Source organism: Botryllus schlosseri, chromosome 10 (assembly GCF_051294905.1).
Source record: "Botryllus schlosseri isolate E-star chromosome 10, Bs_hap1, whole genome shotgun sequence".
Lineage (NCBI taxonomy): Eukaryota > Metazoa > Chordata > Ascidiacea > Stolidobranchia > Styelidae > Botryllus > Botryllus schlosseri.
Genome location: NC_137245.1, coordinates 18,897,281 through 18,916,252, shown reverse-complemented (window position 1 = coordinate 18,916,252; position 18,972 = coordinate 18,897,281). Strand labels below are relative to the sequence as shown.

The window sequence follows — 18,972 nt, the reverse complement described above, 5'->3', positions numbered from 1 at the left end:
ACAAAAACATAAAAATGCAGAGTAAATCATGTAGGTTATATTCCAGTGGAACGTCCTGGCGTATTAGCGTATATCAGGGCTTAATCAGAATATCAATATCAGTCAAAGTGTCTATACGGAGACGTATCGTGTCAGTTGACGGCAGTTAATTATTGCTACAAAAGATATTTACGACACAGTATTTGAACCCAAATATATAAGAATACGGGAGTAACCTATAGATATTATACCACCATACACATTACGGCGTAATGAAAAAGTGGTAAAGAGTGGTATGTATATGTATTACAAATGTAGTTGTGGATATTACTTCGACTGAAAATATGAACTTTTTCCGAAATCACGCACCAGATATATAATTTGCGCGTACAACGATTCAGCGTACTGTGATCGGCTGATTAATACTATATTGAAATTTGGTGCACGTCCACAGTAGGGGTAAGACTCGATTTTGACACCACCTTGAAACCGATATGATCATAGTTTTGAAAAATATTGATGGTCGTCACGCAATGTCGATAAGCATTAACAACGGAATACCGATGACTATTTTAAACTGTTTGTCGAGCAAAACATAAAGCAGCAGCTGGGCTTACCGGCGCGTCAAATAACACAGGGTAACACCGCGGGTATTTTACCATATTAGGCAAAAGAAACGCGGAAACCAGAATAAGTCTTAAATAACAGAATAGAATAGCATGCCAATCGCAGTTCGGCATCGGATAAAACAAGCCCGACGGCAGACGATATTACGTGGACGCTGTTATGACGTTTCGCGACTTCGCCAGTCGCATTACTACGACAAAAGTCATAGCTATTCGCTTTCCCATGACGACACGTCTTCGCGCTCGATTAAGCTTGCAAAGCGCAACGCGCGTGCGCGCGGAAGGCGGCCGTGTAATCTATCACGGATCTCGCCGACCGGCCTTTGGTATTCCGACGTAAATTGACTTGGAAGGTATTTTAATGTTGCGCTACATGAGGAGTGATGTAATTTATTGCGGAACGGAGGGAATGCCGTCACCCGGCCGCGGACGAGGGCACAGGAAGCGGAGGAAATTCCAGAACGCCGTCGGCGTAACACACGAACAGCGAATCGCGTCACGCCGGTCAATATCGCGCGTTGGTTCGTATCCAATCGATTGAGAGTGAAAACAGTTACAGTGTTACAATTAGAACTCGACCGATAATAATCGGTTCGCCGATACCATCAAGCCGATACCACACTTAGGGAATTCAATCGTATAGTTATAAAACTAAAATGAAATATGCAATCACTTTCAGTCTAATTAAACGCAAGACTTGATTAAACTACGTTTTTGACCACACAGTCTGGATAGGAATGTACAGCAATGTCCGCTACTAACCTTTTTACCCCAGTGATATCTAGCCTGCGCGCATTCATCGGTAACACCAAAACAAAAGCACTCAGTGCATCCTTTTGGGTTGTCGGCTTGCATAGAAAACGATTTCGGCGCACAGCTGTCGCATTTCAGCCCGGCGACATTGTCTCTGCACCGGCACTGGCCTTCGTAATCGCACGCGCATGCGTCGTCGTCACACGATGACGTCACAGTCCCTGAAGCGTGACAATCGCAAGAGGAACATTCCGGGAAACGGTGGAATCCGTCACTGTAATGACAAGCGAGTTAACATTCACGTAAATCGGATGACAAAACCAGCGGTGGTCAAAGTGGTCATCGTTGTACTAGTCATCTTTGATACTCAATTAGAAGTGGGAGCAACGTCGAAAATTTCTACTCAGGAACAAGTCGAAAAAGCTATTTCTAAGTAAGTAAAAAAGCAAGTATTCTATGCCTGGTTTTGTCTAAAAATCTAAAAACTGTGACGTAGAAGTAGGAACAATAAAAGATCATAACGACTTGAGCAAGTAATGAAAGTACGCAAAGACTACTCGGGTTCTTCGAAAAAAAAAAAACTTCCTACCTGCCAACCTGTGGGCGAAACTATGCTTATTACCTGCACTGGTCACATTGCTTTCCATCGTATCCATCTTTACATTGGCACATTCCCGTCATTAACCCACACTGGGTAGCTTTGGAGCCACGCAAGTGACACGAGCACTCCTAAAGACAATAAGAAACATATAAACACACATATATATAGTCTACTGCATAAAATGTGACAGAGGCTTCAACCGTACCTTACACCCTAATTCCGAGTCCCAGCCATACGAACCGGATTCACATTCCCCACATCGATATCCGGTAGTCAGACTCGGACATACGCAAGTGCCGTTTGCGGGATCGCAAACGCCGTTAGTGTGCGGACATAGACATTTTCGGCATCCTGATTTTCCGAAACCGTAATATCCTGGTAGACATCGGTCGCATTTCATTCCAGTTATTCCCGGTTGGCAGCTGCAGCGTCCAGATATATCGCATCCGGTAGAAGTAGACCCGACCTCGTCACATCCGCATAAGACGCATGCTTTCGCGTTGCGATCAAGATAATGATCAGGCTAGTGAAAGTTATATAGATGTCGTCACTGGTCAGTAACGAAGTATTTCTACTTTTACAGGCTACTCAAGTTCGTTTGCCTGCTTGCTCATGCTCAATTGGATACGTCTTTGACTACTTCTACTTGAAGAGTTTTTTAGGCAAATATACTTGCTATTGAGAATTTAGATTTGAAAAAGAGGAAAGTAGTTGTGGGATATGTTGGCACCACTTTTATGGATGGATTTCGTCACAAAAGCCGTGTGAAATAGCCCTTGTATCACGGTAATGAAATGTATTTTTGAATATCCTGCTTATTTATAGTGTCATTGGCCATTTCTGTTAATTTCGGAATTTTGAAAGTAGCAATCTTCGAAAAACTGTTAAAAATATGCGATCTCCCCACCAAATCTACTTTTTTAAAACTATGACTTACTCGAGTACACTAGGGGCCTTTCAATTTATACTTCCACTTGAACTAGTTTTGACACACTGTGTAAATTATTACGTCTACTTCAATTTGAGTCTACTACTTCGACAACCTCTTCATAAAATACAGAATACGTTATAAATACGGTCTACTATTGCAGCTTACCTCGCACTGGTCACAGCGGAGCCCGCGAACATTTGATCGACAGGAACATTGACCCGTTACTGGGTTACAATTGCGATAGACAGAACCGTACGTGTCGCAAGAGCAACGCCTGCAGTTCTTCGCAGTGATGGCATCGCCGTAGTATCCTATCGAAATACGAACATTGCGCGAACAAGATCTCAAATCGCGCGCAGAGTTCAAGTACCGATAGCGCAATGCTGGCAATGCGATCCAGAGCTGTTTTCTTCGCAACTCAAACACAGTCCAGTCAGCGCGTCGCAGCGATCCGAATTGCCGTTGCATTCGCATTTGCGACATACTTCACCGGGTACTGTGGGGTCGCCGTAGAAACCGGGAGAGCATCTGTAATATGGGGGCAAATCAAAGGTGGTCAGCAACGTAGTATACTTCTACTTTTCGGAGTAATCAATTATTTTTTTGCTTGCTTGTACTGCTTACTCGAAAGGTTGTGTTTTTGAATGTTACACTACAACTTTAACATTTTGATTTTGAATAGTATGAAGAAGATATCATCGCTTTTATGAGTAAAAGTCCGTTATATAGTTCCCATATCACGGAAACCCACTATGTTTTCCAAGATTCTACTAATTCGTAGTGTTATGGTCATTTTCGTTAGTCGCTAAGATGCATCTTGCAATGCAATTGCTACCTCCACTTGTAATTGATTATACATTCATGACATCAACTTCTACGCGAGTAGGAACGCAGACTACTCCGACCACCTCTGCGGCAAATACAATTAAATAGCTACATAACTGAAAAGGTTGTGTTCTAACCGTTCACATCGCTGGCCGCTGTAGCCTTCCGGGCAGCTTTGACACACAGTGACGCTATCCAGCACGTCGAACACACAGGTCGGGCTGAAGTTATTTGACGAGACGGTTAGCGGACAAGCGCATCTGAAAGTTTAAAAAAAGTGATAATATGTAGTGGAGTCACGCGGGTGCAGATTTGCAATTGTACAATTGTACATAGTACACGTTTGCTGTTAAGCAGATGAAGTAACGGCCCATCCTTGGGTACAAGTTGACCATCTCCGCTATTCAATGTCTGCGAGCATATCAATTGTAATCAGGTTACATGCACATTGCACAATGCACAATTTGCACATCGCATAAATTACATTACACGACAAGATGAGAGTTCTCTCTTGTTGGATCAAAAGAAGAAGTGTAAATGAGAGTGACATACCGTTGACAATCTCCAGCGGCGTCCTTGAAATACCCAGGCAAGCACCATTCGCAGTTCCTTCCGATCGAGCTATTCTGGCAATGCTGCAGAGGATATGGCGGTTAATACCATTGGTACATCCGTACCAGATCGCACCGTACCTCGCACACACCCGTTTCCAAGTCACACGTTCGAGATTTTCCGTTACATTGGCATTCCACGCAGCGTTTTCCTTTCCTACGTTTGAAAAGTATTATAGTTGTCACCTCAGTCAAACTACAAATCGCGGGCTACTTACCGGTAGAATCCAGGCGCGCAGTCTTCGCACGACAAACCGTAGAAACCCAACGGGCAGCGACAGTTCTCCACTGATGTCACAAGAGCGCCGTCACCGTCTGGTGTCGCTGTGTCCATTTCCACGTCTCGAATTCTGGGAGACATAATTCTGGCCTAACGAATCCGCCAAATCACTTCTGAATTTAATCATACCGAAACAAGGCCCGCCCTTCGTGATTATACGGAGCCCTTATGAGCAGCCGGTGTAGGCGCGATAAAACCTTGAGTAATTGAGTCTTCGTCGCTGGCGATCGCGTGTTAGCCTCAACCCAGCCCGTATCTTCTTTCAAAGTCACAGTGAACGCAGTACTGACAAACGGCTCGACTTGCGTGCTAGCGGAAAACTCCAGCACCAATTCCTCTCCCTATAACGGTCATATGTTACTTACGAAGTATCAGGGTGCAATGACACCGCGGACGCACCTCCAATATGACGTCAACCTCGTTAAAAAATGCCGATTCGTAGTCCAAGAGCGGAAGTTCATAGTAGATTTTGTACCGAATATCGCCGCCGTAGGAGGATAACTTGTTGCCTAAAATTTAAGGATTGCAATGACAAACTCACATCACATATCCACGTGTACATCACGAAATTTGAGATTAAAGAGTTGGAGCAAATCTTGTTTGCAATTGGATAGTTCCTAAATCCCAAACTCATGCTGTTATTGAATTAGATCCGCGCAAAGTCTGTTCAATTACAGATAATTTAGAGGTGTTTACTTGCCTAGATAAGAATCGGGCGCAGACCAGTAGTAAACCTCATTCCCGATATTGTCGGTGGCATTGCCGTGTTCTATATAGGGCTCGTTCAGAGTTTGGTCGTACAGCGGTGTCGTTTTATGCGCACCGTATCTGTCCGAAACGTCCCATCCTTGCGAAGCAGTTAGGACTTTCCTGTGAACACACGAAATACCTTAACATATGTACACCATAATTCGTGTTGCCTACATACAAAACACACTATATAATATACTCGCCACATATTGTTCGAAGAATGGAATGCAAGCAAAACGTGTGCTCATTCGCGTATTGTTGCAGACTCAAAGTCTCGGCATGTACCTGAATAAGCTGGCCGAAGCGCAGTTCATTGACATTCCGGAGCAATAACACTCGGAACAGCCTTTGTCCGAGCTTCTGGTAAGATCGTAAAACCCGCTTTTACATTCGTCACAATGGACTCCCATTACGTTCTCCTACAAATTACGCAGCAGGGTTGTTTAAATGTCTTTGCCCTCTGCCTTAGATTGTTTACTGACCTTGCAAATGCAATCTCCGAGACAAGGATCGCTGTTGACGCTCCCGGCTACATTGCACGGACACGGTTTGCAATTTGGGAATCCAGTGAATCCGAACTCACATCTATAAGAGAGAAAGCTGACGTATAACGAGTCGATACGTATCAGTGTAGTCATCATAGCGATATTAGATTTGAGTACTCTAATTTCTAATACGAATCAAGTATTAAAGTATTAATTGTAGTGATTCGAGCCGATAGTATAGTAAGGGACAATTTTTCCGACTGCTGAAAGTATACGCCCCTTTCCACTAAGAAATATTTTATCAAAGATAGTATAGTTTCGATGCAATTTCCCAATATGAAAGCCTTGAGACCTCAAGTGATCGAATCACAGCATCCAAACATGTAGTACCAAGCTACTTTCGTTAACGGGAATAACATTTTCATGAACTCGCGATCAAGCTACAGTATTGCCATAGAGTGGAATGAAATAGGCGTCGTCGAACAAATACAAAATTGTCCTTATATGAGGTAGAACTGGCATTTTTTTATCCCATAAAAGATTCAACTGTGAACTTAACACGTCATCTAGATGCTCTATTGACGTCATATTTGGGAATACTCGAATACTCATCTTGACTAGAATGCTCATACTCAATTCGGAATCGAATCACTCAGACACCGGATTTTGCCCGTCCGTGGTTACTATATGCTGCTATAGTTTATAAACATACTGATCGCAATTGGCTCCAGCGAATCCATCTTTGCAAAAACAGTCTCCCGGATGCATCGTCCCGCTATTTCTCCCGTCCTCCAACGATTTCATGCACATCACCACGCCGTCCCGTGTGGCCCGACTGCCAAGACGGTTGCAAACGCACCGCTGACAGGGAAACCGCCCGTTCGGGTCGACATCGGCCGGACGGAAATAGCCGTCCATGCAACTTGAAAATGCGCGAATATTTAGAAGTGTGGTCTTCCCAATGAGAAAGGTATATGCAAGGTGCGAAGTCAAGGCAGTAATTGTTGGTACTCAATTAGAAGTTGAAATGACGCTGTAAATTTCTACTCAATTACAAGTACAAGTACAAGAAATGTCAAAACTACTTCAAGTGGAAGCAGAAAATTGAGGTCTTGAAAGTACTCAAGATAGTTTCCAAAAGCTGATTTGTAGAGGTCGACGCGTACTTTTTAGCAGTTAATCGGATTTTATTCCTTCAGAAATTGCAAAGTGCATTTTAGCGAATACCGACACTAGAAATAAGTGCATTCTTCGAAAATGTATTCACATACCGTGATACAGGACTATTTCACGCGGTACATATACCAATTTCACTCACAGAAATGATGCAAACTTATCACCAAACGACTTTCTACTTCATCAAATCAAAGGTGTAAGATCTAAGTAGTTGTTCCTTAAAATGTATTCAAGTAGTAGTGGGAGTATTATAAAACTATAACGAATTGTGTCCAGTACACTCCAGTTCAGTCCAAGTATGCAAATTCTGGTTGAGTACTCCGAAAAATTAGTAGTACTTCGTTACCGCCCACCCCAGCTTTAACCAGACACAAATCATGATGTTTTGAATGATATGAGCTCAAAATATTTGGGTTATCAAATACCTACGCCCGAAACATGGGAATCAAACTTCTGGCGTGTTTGTACCAGTCAAATGCACAATTTTCCTTTATTCACCTTTCGCAATTGACGCCTGTTGTGTAATCACGGCACCCAACGCAAACCCCACCGCCTATCCTCATCCCTCTCCGGTTCAGGCTCCCTTTTCGTCGCTCCACGTTTTCGTCATAGTAGCAAGACGATGCGTGTCCGTGACAATTGCATTCTGAGAACAAGCAGCCCTTCCAGAGCTACCGGAAGATCGCAACCGCAGCAACAACTCTCACCTTCACACTCAAAGCCGGCGTTTCCCGGTCTCCAGCGATGTTGATTATACATCGGAAGACACTGCTCACAGTTGTCGCCGGTCGTTTGGTGCTCGCATTTACACACGAATTTCTAAACCGACAAATATGAAACTAAGTTTGAGTTTGAATGGTTGGAACAGAATGGGATGACTCACTCCGTCGAGAGGATTTGATGGGCAGTCGTGGGCGTGCCCGTGGCAAATACACATCCCGCCGATGCTGATGTCTTTGACGGAGTAAAAATACTGAAAAAATTTTTGAAAATTTCATCAACTGACTCTATTCAATTTCCGTTCATTCAATTTTTGAACTCAACTATCAATTCAATCAAATTAGTTCACCGACGTGAAGATGCTATTAAATATGTAGACATTCGCTGCAATAAACAAATGTTGCTCATATCGTTGGATGTGCAACGCATATACGTAGCTCGTGCACTGCCAAACGTATATTGCACATGTGCAATAGTTATTGCATCAAAGACTATATCGACCGAATGCACTTTTACCCTGCACAGCATCGTGTCTGAAAGTGGCTTTTGTCATTGAGCGTATACTCAATCGTGTTAAGATGTTATCTGCATGTCAATTTTAGGACTACGTCCAATCCAACTGGTCCTTATTTTCCGGAACGGAAAAAAATAGCATTGATGACACCATCGTCCTAACGGTTTAAACGGAACTCTAATTTTACTATTCCACGAAGAGTAACCGTAAACCTATTTATAGAACAGAAAACAACCTTATTTAAAATGGACTAATCGACAACTCATCTGAAATCCGTTTACGATCAAGGTCCAGCTCAACAGCAGTACGAAATTACAGCGTTGCCGACAGTTCAAAATAAAATGGCCGTTGCCTACCCGGCTACAAACCGCCGAGATTCGAACGCACATTGCAGCGGTAAAGATTAGTCGAATTATCGGCGTTCTTCCGTCTCAAACCATATACTTTCGACGCGAACGGTGGAAATTATGCGAAACCCGAGTGTCGGCGCATTATTTACTCCGGGTAAATGCGTGAGAACGGCAGATATCGTAAAGTAAAAAACCTCAATCAGCCATGCTAATAAGACGGTAGTAAGAATGGGATTATGGCGCTGTTGGAGTGTATTTTCAAGCTCAGGTGATGATTAAAACGTTAATCATGTCTTTAACGAAATTATCGATCCTAAACCACGCATCTTCTCCCACGGTGGCGAGACGATGGTATTGACCGGCTTAGTTTATCTGGAAAACAATTCTAACAACAATTCTATTACCGGTCCCTAAATAATTATTCGTCCCCAATTTACATATGCTGCCATGCTCGGACGTATAGGTCAATACCGGCAAGTCTTGGAATGTTGCGTTTATTTTAGTGTTAAATCATGTATTACAATTTCATTCGTAACAATAACAAATAACTTGCTACCATAAAAGGTTACGATTTTGTGGATATTAAACATTTAAATTCGTGGAAGGTGCGAGTCAATTAAAAACCAACAGAAAATACAGAACCGCGCAAGTAAAGCTCTGTGTATCATTAAAACATTAAATTAATGTCGCGATTTGGTAATTACCGAAATAAAAACTAAATTCAAGTGCAAAAATAACTTTTTGACAGTAAGTAAATAGTAATAATCACATAAGCAACAAAGATTATCACTGGCATCAAATTTTGGTACCATCACGGCCAGCGGAAGTACACCAATGTTTGGAATTTATACATTCGAAATGTTCACAAATTGACCCGACGACAAGTCTGTCACATCCGCGGTTTTCAATGAAACAACAGATCATCGGTGTGTTGCGGCGATTAATACGTGAACCCGCATTGACACGCGCCGGCGTAACGTAGACAGTCAAGTATTTTAGTCACAATATCCGGCAGAAGTACGCTTCCTTCAGGAACGATGGAGACACGGAGAAGTCTGGAGCCTAAACTCAACAACACCAACGCCGCTGATCCGGCCTAAAACCTACCGATCATTTGCGGATTAGTCTCCCAACACTCAATGTTTCGCCACGAATCCGCCGGGTCTTAACCCGTGCATCTCGAGACAACAAATACACAGGGAAACGCGCGGTAAACACGGACGAAAAACAGGAACATGTCAATCCGTACGATCGTGGCAATCGGAAACTTTCAAATTTCTCGAAGGTACCTTCCGAGATTCTGGGTGATTATGTACTTATGACAAGCGACATCCACTATACCAGCACGCGCTAATTAATGTCACAAATCTCGGCGTGCATAGAAACCAAGTAAATAACACTTACGTGTTCTCTATCAAAACGAGAAGACACGCCACACTGGCACACGCGCCTCGCTAATAACATCCTACGATCCCTGAAAGACAGCGCTCGTCCGAGGCTTGCATATCGTCCGCGGTTATTAAATCCAAATATACCAGTGGAATGAGACGCAGAAATATCGAATGATATCTCCGGTGCCGAAGTAGGAAATAACCCGGGATTCCGGCTATAGGACGGTATCCGGAACCGGGAACTTTCGACAAAAGGTGCGTGATGATAATAAAAGTGATTACGATCGTTCCTGCGTCCTGGACGTCCCTCAGCCATAGTCAACCACAGTATACAAAAAACGAAGGTAGTTTTGTAACAATATATCCTTGTCATGTTCGGTGATGAACTGAGTCCCCGCGCCCATATATGCACCCGTATCGTGTGCGCGATTCAGGCTTTAGCGGTGTGTGTTCATGAATATGATTTGTTGTAAATCTACCACGGAGCGACGTGAATAGGTAGGCGCTAATCCAGTATCATGTTTCAATAGATCACAGAAGTCACTCCATTCACAAACACGTATAACAATTTAACGTCTAGAAATGAGGAATGTATGAAGGTTAGTGAGATACACACTTGTATTCATAGATACCGCACAACAAACATGACCCTTCGGCTGTAGTATCATTCTCATTCCGAAAATGACCCTAAAACCGAGTAACATGTACGCATGAAGACGTACGAGTTCCACAATGACGACACACTTCAAACTGCGACAAATCCTCCCTTGTCGGCAGACGTATTATTATAATTAGTACAGGATTCCACATACTTCTATCCTATATTATTCGGACGTGAATACATTATACCTGATGATGTAATATAAGCGGCCGCAATGAACCAGCGTAATCTGCAATAATGTAACCACTTATCTACCTATGCGCTGAAATGATACTGTAAAGACAACAACTTTATTTAAAGGTCTCTTTGCTCTAATCCTATTAGTCTCAATTTGATATTGTTTAGGCAAACGATGTAATACAAATATTGTCTCTTCTCTCTCTCTCTCGTCCTCTGAAATAGCCATTCGAGTGTATGAATACCACCATGTTGATACTTCTCCACCTATTAAACATCTCATACTGCATATTAGTCAAGGTCGTGACCTGTCACTACAAGCCTTTGCTTCCGGCCTGGTGCGGTGGCCGTTTAGACGCTAATAGCCTTGATGTAGTCGGTGCACGTCACAAATTAACGGTTCGCACCGCTGATCAACACCAGAAAATAGGCGGATGCATCTGGATAAATGCGTCGGATTTATCAGTCGATCCGACCTACACATAATTCGCCTATAAATTAATGCGTCGCAATAATACGTTGCGATATTTTACGACCCGTGCAAACGCCGCGAGACGAAAGCAGGAAAGACATATGGAATAACAGAAAAAGATTTCGCGGAACTGTCGACTCGATCCGATCGTTCTGGTGGCCGGGTGCCTATTTTAACGAGCGCCCTTTTCCGTAAATTCTTTGTCATCCGCCAATTAACTCCAGCGGGCGACATGCGACCAGACGTGGAACTACAGAGCGTATACATCACCATATCATGCAGTTATGCTTTAAACTCCTATGTCCACGGCAATCAACCGATTACCTGGATGTTTTATGTTATCTTACGTTTTTCAAAGAGACACGACATGAAATCGGTCCCACCCGAGCCGATTTAGATTCACCCCGCGGTAAGATCTGACAACCGATGACAGCAACAGTACAGGAAACGTTGGAGCTCTTTACGCAACCACCCACGCCTATCGGTACGCGCCTGCGCCAACGAAATCAAACAGTTTATTCGTCCCGGTGTCTCTTATATTATCTTCCGCACACAGTGCATATGTACAATTGTACACAAACTTATTGTGGGAGGTATCGAAACTGCAAACATTTACAGCGACGCAAGCCGAGTACGTTCAACGCGCCTTCATTTTGCTGGTCGTATTAGACTTGGAATCAATATTTTGAGTTCACGACAGGCCATTCCGGTATTAACACCGGCCGTCCGACATCATATTTTGCGGTGGAAGACAATGCGATTTGAGAGGAAACAGTCTAAAACCAATCGACAGTGACTCAATGGTACACATAAACGCGTCCAGGGCATTCTTCGGCATGACAATTCGTAAGAAGTGTAATAGTTGCTCAGCCCGTGATAATCTGATAATATTCTATGAACGACAACGCGCGCCAGTACGGGATTCCGCTTGTTTTAAGGAACGATTAGCACGTTTTACAGCAGATTAAATCACCAGATCCGGATAATTCGACTGATCCACTTGTCAAACCAACGCCCTCCAAGTATATAACGGCACGGCCTGAGTCACGCCGTGCGCAGAGTCTATTTCCCGTGATGGGAAATGTATAAACGCGAAAATACTCAATTGAATTTATTTCACCCCTAATAACGTCGACTACAAACACTGGGAAACGTAAACCAAACAATGTCCGGCAACGCAATGATTCATCGAGCCATATAATACATATAGCATTCAAGCATATTCCCGCACCGCCAATTTTACTGGACATAGCCTTCATACGCATCAGAAACTGAACTAACCGAACGGAATTCAATTATTTCTCATAAGTATCTTAAATAATCTGTATTATTGAGCTACCTATGTTCACCAAATTGGAATGGGCACCTAACGTATTCGCTATTGGAACTATGCGCCTCATAATAATCCCTGCAATCCCCCGGCTTATCTGCAGTACCTTAGACAAAATCGCCATAATCACCTGTCGAGTCTGACATAATAAACGCCAACTAGATCCTTGTTTGTCTTTCCTATCAATTCCTAATTGCGAAATCTGAAACCGATTCTCTTTGTGGGGTAGCATATATAAAGGCGGCGACAACATGTTGCCATATCGTACCGGTAATGATCACTATTTTCAATCGCGGCGATGGAAAATTATATAATGTCCGCGCGTATACTATTCATTGTCTATTACAATTATCCTATGTAATCTCCAGCGCACAATCAAGCATTGAAACGACACCAGCGGCCGCGCGACCAACGTAAGCCCGCAATTACGTCGCGCGTACAGTAGCGCAAAATAGAGCAACAACACTCTCTCAATCGTGGTATAGTGGAAATAAAAGCGGACCAACCAGCGTCGTAACCCATCTCATTCTATTCCAACATCAAACGTATTCCAATTTCTCTCTTTAACCGAAAATTTTGCAACTGAACAGATTTTTTTTAGGCACAAAAGGAGAAAAAGACCGGTGTCGTCATCTCTAAGATATTAAAATTGTCAATTGACTCCAAGAGTGACGCTCTCGTCGTTAGATTCCACACAGGCTTACAATTCTACATGACAGTTTGCTATACACCGCGACGCGAGAGACTCAATTCCGTCCAATCGTCATTTTCTCGCATGATCACATCGAGTTCCATCCAAAAAAGCTCCACTAACGTTCCTGTGTCGCAGTCAGTAATTAACGATTGTCTAATGAGTTTAACGACTTGGATTTGAGGGAATAGCGATTTCGCCGGCCTGGATTGCGTCGCAATAAAAGTCGGCACACTTACCGCGATGTACATTTCCAACGGCAACTGACCATTTATAAACGTTAACGCGACAACGCGTGAAGATACTACAATACACCGCGACCATATCGCAAGTCTATCATGTACGTCACCTGGCCATAAACCCGCGCACTTCATTGATTTGTGTACAGCGCAGCGCCCGATTGCTCGATCAAAATACCTCGCACGATTTCAAAAGTAAAGAAATAGGTCGCCCACCATTTCGAAAACTCAAGTGCATCCTCGCCAACGCGGATTGGGCCGCATTCTTTTTCAAGACTTTGCCAAGCCAGGTCTGGATATGTCGAATGTACATGTACAATTGTACATTGCGCAACGTGTATTCGTACTACAGAAATACCTTTGTGCAGCGCTTGGTATTCGATGCCTGATAATCGTAGTGTGATTTACTTGAGCCAAGGTTCCAGTGGCCTATCGCCAGCTTATGACATTGAATTACAAATGTGAGCAAAATTACAAATGGGGGCAAGATGAGAGCGAATTCATTGCGGCAGTGGCAGCTGAGAAACTGGCCTTAAACCGAGGACGCATGTAGGAAATAATTGGGATAGAATAGGACGCCGTGTATGTTTGTACTTAATGTATATATGTCTGACCTACGACATAGTTTTGGATATTGTCATCAGTCCTATCAAAGTCTCGACAGGTACAATTACGTATTCCAAATGCAGCAAATCCCGCACGATCAGTTCGAAGCAAAATCAGATGCGAGTTCATGGTGGCTTTAAATGGCATGGGTGGCAGTAAGACGATTACAGTAAATTAGTGGTTGAATAAACACGATTTGGACAAGTTCGATTACTCATCTACACAGTTTTACATGAGTCCTAGCCAATGTGAATGATTATTTGAACAATGACATCACACGGTGCGCAGTTGACGTGGTCAGGTATAATGAAATCGAAAGCATGCCACAATCGCAAAAACGCCTTATTTAAACCGTGTAAATTGTTCGCAACGACCGCACGCATTGACGTTAATTCTATATACATCCAAGCGTGGTTAACAATTACAAATTCAATCTAATACCGCCTCTAAGCTGACAATTTTACAAGCGACGCTCGTAAAATCACGCCTGTAAAACTCGAATGTCTCATGTGGCATTGTTACGTCATATCGGAATGATGGAGTTGAATTGCGACTGTCGTCAGGTACGTTTCCTTCCATTTGTGCGATATCATTCCTCGTTTATTTAGCCGGCGGAGAGCCGCGTGTGGATACAGGTGTATTCTAGCCACATTTCGGATCATAATTACAATTGTGATCCACCAAGACACAAAGGAATGTCGCGTTTTCAAGCTGCTAATTCGCCTTAATGAAGTTCTTTTTAGAAGGGGATTAGATACGAATTGAGGAAGCGACTAGTTGTACTTAGCGCGCCGTCTCATACATTTAACGACCAAATCAGGAAATCATTGTTTCCTTGCCGACAGCGTAACCGAAAATTTGATGTCTGAATCCATACCGGCGAATCGTCGTGAATTATCGCAAACTCTGCCGTGTTCGCGTCCGGGCATGTCAATATAATTCTAATAAATACACGGCTTATAATATTTTAAAGACTATTTGCGTGTTTGTGAAGAAACCGATAATGGTGCAGGTACCGCAGAGACAGAAAGTGCTGACAATCCCAACTCCATAATGCCGGTACAGGCAATTTTGTGAAATTACGGCGAATGATTGCACTCACCGCAAACGATTTGATAAAATAAGAGTAATATATAGGATAGATCCTGGTCAATGGCAGTAAAACCTCATACGTGGTAGCTCTGATTTTGTTTTCAATATTTCCCCATTCAAGTCACGTATACATCACCCATCCACCGCAAACCAATGAGGTCCTCAGTATATTCGATAGATCGGAAATGCACGAGAGAAATACGTATTTCAATCCATTCAGGTTGATCAACACTTGAATAATAGGGAATAAGCATGCGGAAAGGAGCTGCTATTGTTAGTAAAACAGCAATTTACAATCTCATACGATAGCCATGATATAGTTTGAAATATCTCACAAGTACCCTAAATACACATCATGAGCTATATCAACTGAATTAACCGCCTCATATTCTTCGCTAACTATACAACGGGTCGAAATAACCAATAACATTGGTAGAATGCGAACAACCCCTTCAGACTTTACTGTGAATGTCGCTGATATCGACTGCAATGCATATCACAAAGCATGGTTCGGAATGTTATAACAATCAAAATAAATGAGCACCAAGTACAGACATATGGTCCGCTATATTAGCTACGAGTACAAACGTTGAGGCGAAATCATAACACTTTTATACGCATTGCACAGCGACACAAACGCATATAATGCCCGTTCCGTAGCTTTATGGTGAAGTTCGTTGTATTTGGTGTCACTTCGTATGACTACTGCCGGATAATGACGTCAGGTAATTGCCGAGAGAGATACAGAATAGCGGTTATACCGCGAGGTACATAGTCGCATATTCACGTCGAATGATATTAATTTCAGTCTGATTCGTTCAATAGCGGAAGTTCACTTGGTTACGTTTATGTTCCCTTGCTTCTTAAAGACGCGGATATGTCCCAACACAAAATAAATCAAAGCGACTTGAACCAAATCCGATTCGGAACAAGACCAGACGACATTGCCAATTAGAAAATTGTAACAAATTGAGCTGAGACGCGCAAATCACAGATGAAACACAATAGGATGTCTGCTTCGATACGGCAGTATCCTACTGAAAAATGGCATGACGATGTTAAAACAATCATACGCTGATAAAATATCAACTCGTGTGTCTTTTAAATCGATACGATTGTTCACGTTCGTTCATACTAAAATGGATCGCAATAATCAGCGAAGTACACCCTTTGAGGCACTATGAACGAACCTGTCACACTATATGTTTGCGTGTTGGAAGTCACGCGTTAACCGCATATTGCGTGCAAAATCATCGTATGTAAATTTACACTTTGGATTTGAAGTGAAATGCTTCATCGAAACTGAGGTGATACGATATTCCTAATTGAACATGTCGCGCTCAAGTGGGAAAGAGCGCCATTCAATCGGCAGCCTCAATAAGCCACATGTTTCGAATTCATAATTTGTCGAACAGTGATCAGTGAACAGTGATCGCCTATATGACTAATCCTGGATATTGAACGTATAGTAATGACGTAATCACGGAAAATAGGATTTTGAAGAGTCGTGAAAGCCAACGTGATCGGGTTCTGAGCCGATACTTGGGCGAATGCGATGATCTGTGACAAACCCGGTATATATAAGGGGCAGGCCGCAAGCACCTAAAGGGATTAGAGCGCTTACAATAGTTGCGAAGGACTTGTCTTGCCAAGCTCCGGAAACAAAATTATTCGTAGGATCACCTGTACACCTGGAGGGCGGAATTTGGGAGAGCACAGCCCCGATCGAAAATCCCTGAGTACAGGAACTCCAATATTTCCAAGTACAAACACACCCTTCAGCATATAAGCCCGCCGGTTACCGGTAATCTGTTTAGCCGACTGGTTAAAGCAGAACAAACGTGGGATTTGCAACGCGGGCATTTCGGTGACAATTCCTATATTCAAACAGCGGCTGTAAAAAGGTCTCTCACCATGATACCTAATATTCATACAGACATATTTACTAATTTCAAGTTCAATTGTCGCTATATATAAGGACGTTCGCCTCGAAAATGTTTAGTCCCAACTGTGCCTTTGGGCTCATTATAAAAACTAAGGCATGTTAATTTATACTGAATAATATCCATATATCGTGTAATGACGATAAAACTTTAGGTGACATTTCTCTTTCTGATGTCGTCAACAAATGAGGTCATATACATCAATAACAGGGATATCTAGTTCTAGTTCTAGTTCTAGATATCCCTGATCAATAAGCCCATTCGTTTTGCTGTATTTAAATAACTATCGTTGTTGTGATTGGCCAGCACGCGCCTTCTTACAACCACAGCGATAATACCATACATACATGCTCATTGCTCATTGCTCACTTTTGATCAGATTCTGATATTATACAAAACGGACAGCAAATAGACTTATCACAACACATCTATATTTCGGGAGTATGTGTATCTACGGGGTGTAGTATTTCGGCTTGACATGTATCTAACGGAATGACGCAATCAAAATTGGTTATTGCGCCTATTGCCAATTTCACTGTTCGAGTCCAAGAATTCTGCTCTTTGAACAGCCGTCGGGTACCCGATCTTCAAAGTACGAACTAGTTTAACCCACAATTAATATCGAGATCGCTCAAGTTCTCAAAAGCCGCACGCGATCGCAATTTCGGTGTTGGGTTACCTTGGGGTTAATTTCGGGCAGGAGGACGACAATTTCGCAGATTATCCCGGCCAATCCCATGCGCGCTTCACATTACCGTTATCCGGTGGCGTTTGATTGCCTGTTCTATCGCCGAAATTTACTCCGCGGATGACTGCCCGACAATGATTTGAGACGAATGTCTTCGCGCTCAGCAAATTCGGAGTCCATTCATATCAAGTGTATTAAGCGCGTTTGATGTGTAGCAAGGTGCTACTTCTCAAATAGGCGAATAGCCTTTCGACAGGCGCGCGGCCGATAATCCGTGCTTCGACGCAGGTGGCTCGGCGGCAAATGCCGCCCGCGTGCATCATCACGATATATGGAGTGTCCGAAAATCTGGATACGCTGTTCCTACTATAGTACGGTACAATCAACCTTCGAAAGTTGCAGGCATGTCAAAACTACTTCGTATGGAAGAAGAAAAGAAAACTCATGCTAATACTCATAAAAGTGAGGCAAACTTGAGCCCAAGTTACTTTCTACTTTTAAAAATCCAAAGCGTAAAGTGTAAGTGGTTTGCTCTAAAAAACAATGTTCAAGTAGAAATGGACAACTAAAACTTAACTACTTGGGTACGTAGCGAAAGTAGGCAAAACGTACTTGGGTGCTCCGAAAATATAGAAGTACTTCGTAAGTGACCACCATTAATTTGGGAATGGAGTCGGTGCTACTATAAGAGCTGTCCTAATTGGATCCAGCTGACTTTACAATGCAAATTTGCGTCCATATTTTGAGACAGCTAGTACACCCCGCGGGCGCAAGTGTTCATACACAGGAAGAAATGTCACGCCCTGCGTGTGTATAGCGACGAATTCACGCGACAATGCTAAAACCATTGCGATTTTTCTAAAGCCCAAAAACAGCCAACGAGACAACCATTACAAGGAAGTGTGCCAAGCTAACACGGTAAGTCCGACATCTCCACACACCATAAGTCATGCTACTTAACAGGATTGCTGTTAACACTTGTTCCGATAATAATCGGATCATGGCCAATCAATAATCCATACAAATGATTCTCACCTATAGATAACCTTTTGAAATCGTGGTCAGCAACTGATTCAATGTC

General features: G+C 42.9%; 1 protein-coding gene across 6 annotated transcripts in view; it reads right to left on the bottom strand.

Annotated features, from left to right (window-relative positions):
• LOC145448862 (laminin subunit alpha-2-like) overlaps nt 1–18,972 on the bottom strand; it is a 61,278-nt gene that overhangs the window by 18,733 nt on the left and 23,573 nt on the right. For 5 of the 6 annotated variants that reach the window (XM_080327309.1, XM_080327304.1, XM_080327306.1 and 2 more), the window contains exons 6-23: nt 7,901–7,990; nt 7,725–7,836; nt 7,516–7,663; nt 6,554–6,763; nt 5,839–5,941; nt 5,642–5,775; nt 5,307–5,476; nt 5,006–5,115; nt 4,736–4,947; nt 4,545–4,676; nt 4,408–4,483; nt 4,268–4,350; nt 3,853–3,975; nt 3,261–3,418; nt 3,056–3,201; nt 2,165–2,482; nt 1,981–2,087; nt 1,368–1,632 (exon numbers count right to left, since the gene is read on the bottom strand). In XM_080327309.1, the coding sequence (XP_080183435.1) occupies nt 1,368–1,632; nt 1,981–2,087; nt 2,165–2,482; nt 3,056–3,201; nt 3,261–3,418; nt 3,853–3,975; nt 4,268–4,350; nt 4,408–4,483; nt 4,545–4,676; nt 4,736–4,947; nt 5,006–5,115; nt 5,307–5,476; nt 5,642–5,775; nt 5,839–5,941; nt 6,554–6,763; nt 7,516–7,663; nt 7,725–7,836; nt 7,901–7,990 (2,697 nt within the window). Of the gene's footprint in view, nt 1–1,367; nt 1,633–1,980; nt 2,088–2,164; nt 2,483–3,055; nt 3,202–3,260; nt 3,419–3,852; nt 3,976–4,267; nt 4,351–4,407; nt 4,484–4,544; nt 4,677–4,735; nt 4,948–5,005; nt 5,116–5,306; nt 5,477–5,641; nt 5,776–5,838; nt 5,942–6,553; nt 6,764–7,515; nt 7,664–7,724; nt 7,837–7,900; nt 7,991–10,005; nt 13,329–18,972 lie in introns of those variants that run through there. The other variant, XM_080327310.1, reaches the window with a different exon arrangement.